Source organism: Trematomus bernacchii, unplaced genomic scaffold (genome assembly GCF_902827165.1).
Source record: "Trematomus bernacchii unplaced genomic scaffold, fTreBer1.1, whole genome shotgun sequence".
In the NCBI taxonomy this organism is placed as follows: domain Eukaryota; kingdom Metazoa; phylum Chordata; class Actinopteri; order Perciformes; family Nototheniidae; genus Trematomus; species Trematomus bernacchii.
In genome coordinates, this window is record NW_022987888.1 from 255,389 (window position 1) to 262,888 (window position 7,500).

General features: G+C 40.3%; 2 protein-coding genes across 2 annotated transcripts in view; both read right to left on the minus strand.

The window, feature by feature from the left end:
• The window catches only part of LOC117469841 (F-box/WD repeat-containing protein 7-like), a 40,901-nt gene extending 39,059 nt beyond the window's left edge, over positions 1-1,842 (minus strand). The window contains 1 exon segment of the mRNA XM_034114299.1: positions 1,643-1,842. The gene's annotated coding sequence lies outside the window, so the exon portion shown is untranslated.
• An 897-nt stretch (positions 1,843-2,739) lies between these two features.
• The window catches only part of LOC117469811 (FH2 domain-containing protein 1-like), a 29,818-nt gene continuing 25,057 nt past the window's right edge, over positions 2,740-7,500 (minus strand). Inside the window, exon 13 of the mRNA XM_034114250.1 lies at positions 2,740-6,092. Coding sequence (XP_033970141.1) covers positions 4,014-6,092 — 2,079 coding nt within the window. The 3' untranslated portion in view covers positions 2,740-4,013. The remainder of the gene's footprint in view (positions 6,093-7,500) is intronic.

The window sequence follows — 7,500 nt, forward strand, 5'->3', positions numbered from 1 at the left end:
AGATCTGAGTACTTCTACTTTTACTCAAGTACAAGATCTGAGTACTTCTACTTTTACTCAAGTACAAGACCTGAGTACTTCTACTTCTACTCAAGTACAAGACCTGAGTACTTCTACTTTTACTCAAGTACAAGACCTGAGTACTTCTACTTCTACTCAAGTACAAGACCTGAGTACTTCTACTTTTACTCAAGTACAAGACCTGAGTACTTCTACTTTTACTCAAGTACAAGATCTGAGTACTTCTACTTTTACTCAAGTACAAGACCTGAGTACTTCTACTTTTACTCAAGTACAAGATCTGAGTACTTCTACTTTTACTCAAGTACAAGACCTGAGTACTTCTACTTTTACTCAAGTACAAGATCTGAGTACTTCTACTTTTACTCAAGTACAAGACCTGAGTACTTCTACTTTTACTCAAGTACAAGATCTGAGTACTTCTACTTTTACTCAAGTACAAGACCTGAGTACTTCTACTTTTACTCAAGTACAAGATCTGAGTACTTCTACTTTTACTCAAGTACAAGACCTGAGTACTTCTACTTTTACTCAAGTACAAGATCTGAGTACTTCTACTTTTACTCAAGTACAAGACCTGAGTACTTCTACTTTTACTCAAGTACAAGATCTGAGTACTTCTACTTTTACTCAAGTACAAGATCTGAGTACTTCTACTTTTACTCAAGTACAATATCTGACTACTTCTACTTTTACTCAAGTACAAGATCTGAGTACTTCTACTTTTACTCAAGTACAAGATCTGAGTACTTCTACTCAAGTACAATATCTGACTACTTCTACTTTTACTCAAGTACAAGATCTGAGTACTTCTACTTTTACTCAAGTACAAGATCTGAGTACTTCTACTTTTACTCAAGTACAATATCTGAGTACTTCTACTTCTACTCAAGTACAATATCTGACTACTTCTACTTTTACTCAAGTACAATATCTGAATACTTCTACTTCTACTCAAGTACAATATCTGACTACTTCTACTTTTACTCAAGTACAAGATCTGAGTACTTCTACTTTTACTCAAGTACAAGATCTGAGTACTTCTACTTTTACTCAAGTACAATATCTGAGTACTTCTACTTCTACTCAAGTACAATATCTGACTACTTCTACTCAAGTACAAGATCTGAGTACTTCTACTTTTACTCAAGTACAATATCTGAGTACTTCTACTTCTACTCAAGTACAATATCTGACTACTTCTACTTTTACTCAAGTACAAGATCTGAGTACTTCTACTTTTACTCAAGTACAAGATCTGAGTACTTCTACTTTTACTCAAGTACTTCTCCCACCTCTGTTAAAATGGACTTAAAAGTAACTAAAACTGACAGAAAGTTCATGTAGTAAAAAGCAAAACGCTAATAGTTCAGTAAATTACTTTAAACAGGATTTGTACTGGCAGTGGAATATTTTCACAGTACTGGTATTCAAGTAAATGATCGAAATACTTCATTTCCCTCTGTGTATAGTACTCTGCAGTATCTCCGTGTTATTTACAATATGTCTGTTCAAAGTGTCCCGTTATTCAGCGGTTGACCCCTAACCTTTCAGAAATTCCCCAAACAGAGGAACATATTCTTAATTAAGACATCAACGTTGTCCAACAGACCAAACTCACCTTTTCAAAACACTGTTTATCTCCAGTTTCCTCGGACTTTAAACTTTAAAACTCCTGAATACTCGTGTCTTTGTAATGCATGTCTTCCCGCTAGCTTCTATATTTCAGTTTCACATCCAACTGAGTGACTTTATGTTGAATTTCACTTCTCTATGTTTGTGTTTTTGAACTTTTTTCATCACAAACTCAAACTCAACTAATCGCCTCTTCGCTGTTGCACATGGAGCTTTGTTTGGCGCGCGCAGATGACGTCATACCCCCCCCCCCCCCACCTTGGTGATTTATATACGTTTTCTTTTTGTAGTCCATGTTTTATTTCATTCTACAAAATGTTGTTATGAAGAATCAAACACGTTAATTATTTTGAGTTAATTTGTATTTCGGAAATGTAAATACTCGCAGGATGATGAATGAAATTATTAATATCATGTCATTTTTATTAACTAATGCCCAAAATAATACACATCAATTATCCTAATTGTATTTGTAATGCAGTAATTTGAATACTGGCACGATAAGATATTAAAAATTAATATTTTATTATTAGTTTTAAGAACTCAATCCAAAATAATAATCACAGTTAGTAGTCCTACATGTAAATGATTTATAGAAACATAATAAAATACCAATGTGTGTGTGTGTGTGTGTGTGTGTGTGTGTGTGTGTGTGCGTGTGTGTGTGTGTGTGTGTATGCATGTGTGTGTGTACGTGTGTTTATGTGTGTGTACGTGTGTGTGCGTGTATGTGTGTGTGTGTGTGTGTGTCATTCACAGCAAGGAGATAATTTGCACAATGTCGCCCCCTGCTGGTTGCTAGGCGTCTTCTACTCCAGTTCAATATATTTGAACATTAGCAGTCAAAGGATTTATAGAAAAATAATCAAATACCAACAATACTTATTTTGAGATACTTGTACTTGAGTATTTTTTACTACTTTTCTATATATACATATGATTTGTTTTAACGTTGTGATATCTTTACATGAAGAAAAAAGGCTTTATTATGCAGTGTTAATAATCTAATTATATGTAAACAAAAACAAAATCAGACATTTTTTAAACGATCTCTGGTGAACAGAAACAAAGAGCATGTTTAAGGAATAACACTTTATTAATTAGTACATAGATGATATATTTATATATATTTCAGCTTCATACGTACATAAATAGGAACATAAACATACAAATATCATCATATAAACAAACTTGGCACTTATCCCAGACACTGTCGGAGGAACATTAAATATCCCCTTCATGATTTTCAGTGATTTAACATTTTAATTTAATTAAAATACGCTTACTATTTAAATCAGGCCACATTTACACAGATTTCTGATCTGGGTTAGTGAAGTTAAAAGTGCATAATCCAAGTTTAAGACGTTAAAGTAAGGGGTTTTAATCAGGACGAAACACAGCTGGGATTCAGTCACCAGAAACGTTTTAAATCTCATTATATATTTATGGATGCAGACATTTATTTCCATTCCTTAATATTCCCCTGGAGAAATGAGTGGTTATGTGGCTGGTTGTTTTTTAATAATTGTTGTATAAAAAGGATAATTTATGCAGCATTATTGGTGTTTGTGTTTGTAACCAAGGACAGAAGAAGTGGCTTTGTTGACATACACAAAATACTCCAGACTTGGACTTTTTTTCTTGAATTATATTGAATTTCTTTATCTGAAACGTTCGACTTGCCTTTGAATCTTCCCGCTGAATTATTAGGACCAAATATTTCAACTTTTTCTATGAAATTAATACAAATGTGAGAAAAAAACGTGTCTAAATATTTTAAGTTTTGTCCGATTTTTAAGACTTTTTCTCTCTCAGACTTTGCTCACATTTCTTTACCTCCAATTTCCTTTCTCCAAAAGAGATGTTCTCCTCTCTGTTTTCTGATTTTTTTTAAAGAGGCCATCGTTTACACACCATTCACACACACTTTATCACTAAAAACATGCAGAAAATGCACTTTTACTGCAGGGTTTTCAAATTGTTTAGTGATACAAAGAGACTCCCTCGGTTAAATCCATTGACTCTAATATGTCGACAAAATGAAACAGGAAATTTGAACCCCACTTTATCCGATGCTCACATTTCTGTTCTGGGAATGTATGAAATAAGCCCATATTTTACGAGTGAATGCCTCATTTGCATATTCAAATATCAAATTTCAGAAAACTTGTAATACAAAAAATGATATCCTTAATGTAAGTAACCAACCAGGGAAGTTTCATGCTGATATCTAAAAGTTACATTTTTACCCTATTCACCTTCATCGTATCCAATTCTGAATATTGTCGTTTTTTGAATTTTGAAATATTATTGTGCATGTGAACGTAGCCACTTCTGACTCCTATTATTAGCATATGTTATCTCCAGGTCGGTTTGCTGGATTTTCCCGAGTCTCTTGAGTACGTCGACTTCTCGGAGAAAGTGCCGCTGTCATTCCTCCGATGGCCTTTAGGGGGCGATACTGAGTCGCGAATTGGCGCTCTGATGCTCTGAAACCTCTTTAAAGGGGACGAAGAGGAGGACGGTTTGAGGGAATCTGAGGATCCAGAAGTGACGGAAACTCTTAAAGATCCAGTTCTAGAGAAAGGCGATGGAGACGGTGTTTGTCTGAAGGAAGAGGAGGCGGTGTTTCGAGTAAATCCTGGAAACGGCGACGAAGAAGTAGAAGAAGAAGTAGCGGGTTTGTGCAAAGGAGTAACCGGAGCACTGATGCTACCACTTGCTTGAGAAAGCGCTCGAAGAGTTGAGCGACACATCTTTTCTTCTGGAGGTGCTTTGGGTTTAGCCAATGGTTTTCGGATGGACGGTTGCTTTATTTGCAAGTTCTGGTTCTGGGGGTCTCTGGAAACTTTGTGGTCCTTGTGGTCTTTGTGGTCCTTGTGGTCTTTGTGGTCTTTGTGGTCTTTGTGGTCTTTGTGGTCTTTGTGGTCTTTGTGGTCAACGCTCGTTCGGCGGGATGAAGGCGCGGTCGATGGTTTCCGGAAAGAAGAGCTTTTTATGTTGGTCAAATTGGACGGTTTCCTTTGCAAGTCCTGGTTCTGAAGATCTCGAGAAACCTTCTGGTCTTTCTGGTCTTTTTGATCAACGCTCGTCCGACGGGAAGAAGGCGCGGTCAATGGTTTCCAGAAAGAAGAGCTTTTGAGATTGGTCAAACTGGACGGTTTCTCTTGGCGCTTGGTCCTTGAGATCGGCACAACTCGTCTCATGCTGAAGTTCTCGGAGTTCGTGAGGGTTCGAACCGGATTAGATTTGTTGGAGTTTGTGGTTTGTTTGATCCCAATTGGTCGAGTTTTAGAGGTAGGGAGGTTCTTATTGGATGAATAATTTCCCGATTCTGCCTTTCCTGACTTTGCCTTTGACTCCACTTTTCTCTTCTCGTTGGCTACTTCTTCGATAGCAGGCACTTTATTGGTGGCGCTATCTGTTGGGCGCCACCTAGGGGAAGAGGCCGGATGTGAGGCAGGCACCGGTTGGCTGCTGATGGGTTCAGGCACTGGCTTCTCATTGGCCGACTGAGCTTCAGAAGGCGTTCGATTGGCTGGGTAAGAAGAAGGTTGTTTGTCGCTTCTAGATTGATCCGTTTGTGCGTTTTCAGCGTTGGTTGGTTCATCGGCCGCCTCACAAACACCCGTCACGCACCAAACCACCACCGTATCCTCTCGACCCTCCTCTTCCTCTCTTTGTAACGAAGAATTTTCCAGTTTCTGGGAGTTCTTCTGGTCTGGGAACACATCATCCTGGACGCCACTCGTGGTGTTTTGGGTACCCGTGTCAAACACTCTCAGTTCAGGCACCAATTTGCATTTCTCTAAAACAACAGACATGTTTGCCAAAGAGCGTTCAAACTTCTCGTCACTGCGATCAGGAAAATCCAGTTCGTTCTTTGCAAGTTCCCCTTCAAAACCACCACGAAAGTCCGAATGCGCCCCAAGTTCTTGTCGATGTTTGCCGTTGTTGTTGTTGTGGTCGGATTGCTGGTTCGGATCGGAGGTAGATTCGACTTTGTTTACCCGAGTCTGGGTAGCATTAAAGCTGAGGTAATTGGCGGTTGTATGGTTGGCGTTTTGTGCACTTTTCGGAGGCGAGGAGGCGGTTTGCGGTTTCCCCGCTTGAGGCTGCTGGTTTTGGGGGAAGGGTCCTGGACTTCTAATTTCGGGGAAAACTGATGGAAAAGCTGCCTCTTTGCGTTCATTGTTCATCCCGAGTAACGTGCTAAGCTCGCGGTCTGCAGTGAGAAAAGGCGAACTGGACGGAGAGTTTCTGGAGCGTCGTAAGCTTCCCGAACGCCCCAAAGCATTGTGGGAGTTGTTGAGGGGCGAGCGGGGGCGGGACCTCAGGGTCAGGAGGTCCAATAGCAGCCCGGCGTCGTCGTGGCGCGACACGGCGGAGGACATGTCCGTCTCGCTGCTGCAGCGCAACCTGAACGCTCCACCGACCTGAAACAGAAACACAAGCATTAGTGAAGCAGTGTGTATCAGCAGTGTGTATCAGCAGTGTGTATCAGCAGTGTGTATCAGCAGTGTGTATCAGCAGTGTGTATCAGCAGTGTGTATCAGCAGTGTGTATCAGCAGTGTGTATCAACAGTGTGTATCAGCAGTGTGTATCAGCAGTGTGTATCAGCAGTGTGTATCAGCAGTGTGTATCAGCAGTGTGTATCAGCAGTGTGTATCAACAGTGTGTATCAGCAGTGTGTATCAGCAGCAGAGGTCGCGTCAACCGAATATTTTCCGTCTATGACGGAATTTTTCCAAGAATGACGGAAAAATCTGAAAGCAGTCCGTCATTTTGACAGATTAGAACACAACTCGGAACAGCGCCAAAATGTCCACCAGCGGCCCACATTATATTACATCCTTAGTGGCCAGGTCGACTGAGGGAGAATGTCTATAAATATATATAGATACATTTTCATAACAAAACAATGGGGTTGCTAAGCCGTTGCTAGGCGCCGCCCCTGCCTCGTTGTTTAACCGGCTTTAGCAATCACAAAATGTCACGGCAGCTGAGTGCTCGAAGCTTTTTTAATAAGCACAGTAATTGTGATGGTGTGGATAAACAAGGTGAAAAAAGAGGGATTGATGCAGTGGAGGATGAAGGACAAGCCAGTAAGACTAAAACTGACAACGTTCAGCCAGCAGCAGAGGGACAAGCAAGTGGCAAGGAGTTGAAGCAGGAGTACCGGGTTCAGTGGGAGCAAGAGTTTAAGTGGCTGAGGAGGGAAGATGGCAAAATGTTCTGCGACATCTGTAGAAAAGCTAAGATGAGTAACGGATTTGTCCGAGGGTGTACGATGATGCAGAAATCAGCGCTGAATGATCACAAAAGTAGCCATAGCCACATCGAAGCTTCAAAGGTGGTCAACCAGAGCGTGGCAATCGTAAAGCATGTGGAGAAATCGCAGGTTGCCTGTAACGAGGCATTCAAAACACAATTGAAGGTTGTGTTGCATATGGCAAACACAAACACCCCGAGCCACCTCCCAACCTAATACAGCTATTACAATCTGCTGGATGTCCAGACCTCAACAGTGCGCACACGTGCGCACACGTACACCCCACCATGGGACAGTCAATCAACCTGAAGCTGCGATACTCTGGTGGCTACAATTAGCAGCTAATATTATTAAATGAATAAATAAAAAATAAAAATGACGGGTAATAATGGATTATGACGGAAATGTTACGATCCTGTCAAAATGACGGACAACGAAAAAGTCTAACGCAACCACTGATCAGCAGTGTGTATCGTACAAAGAAGTGGAGCTGTAATGATCAGTTGTTGGATAGAAAGATAAGAAAATTGTGTTTCACGTCTCTGAAATATGAACATTTGAATTGGTAAAC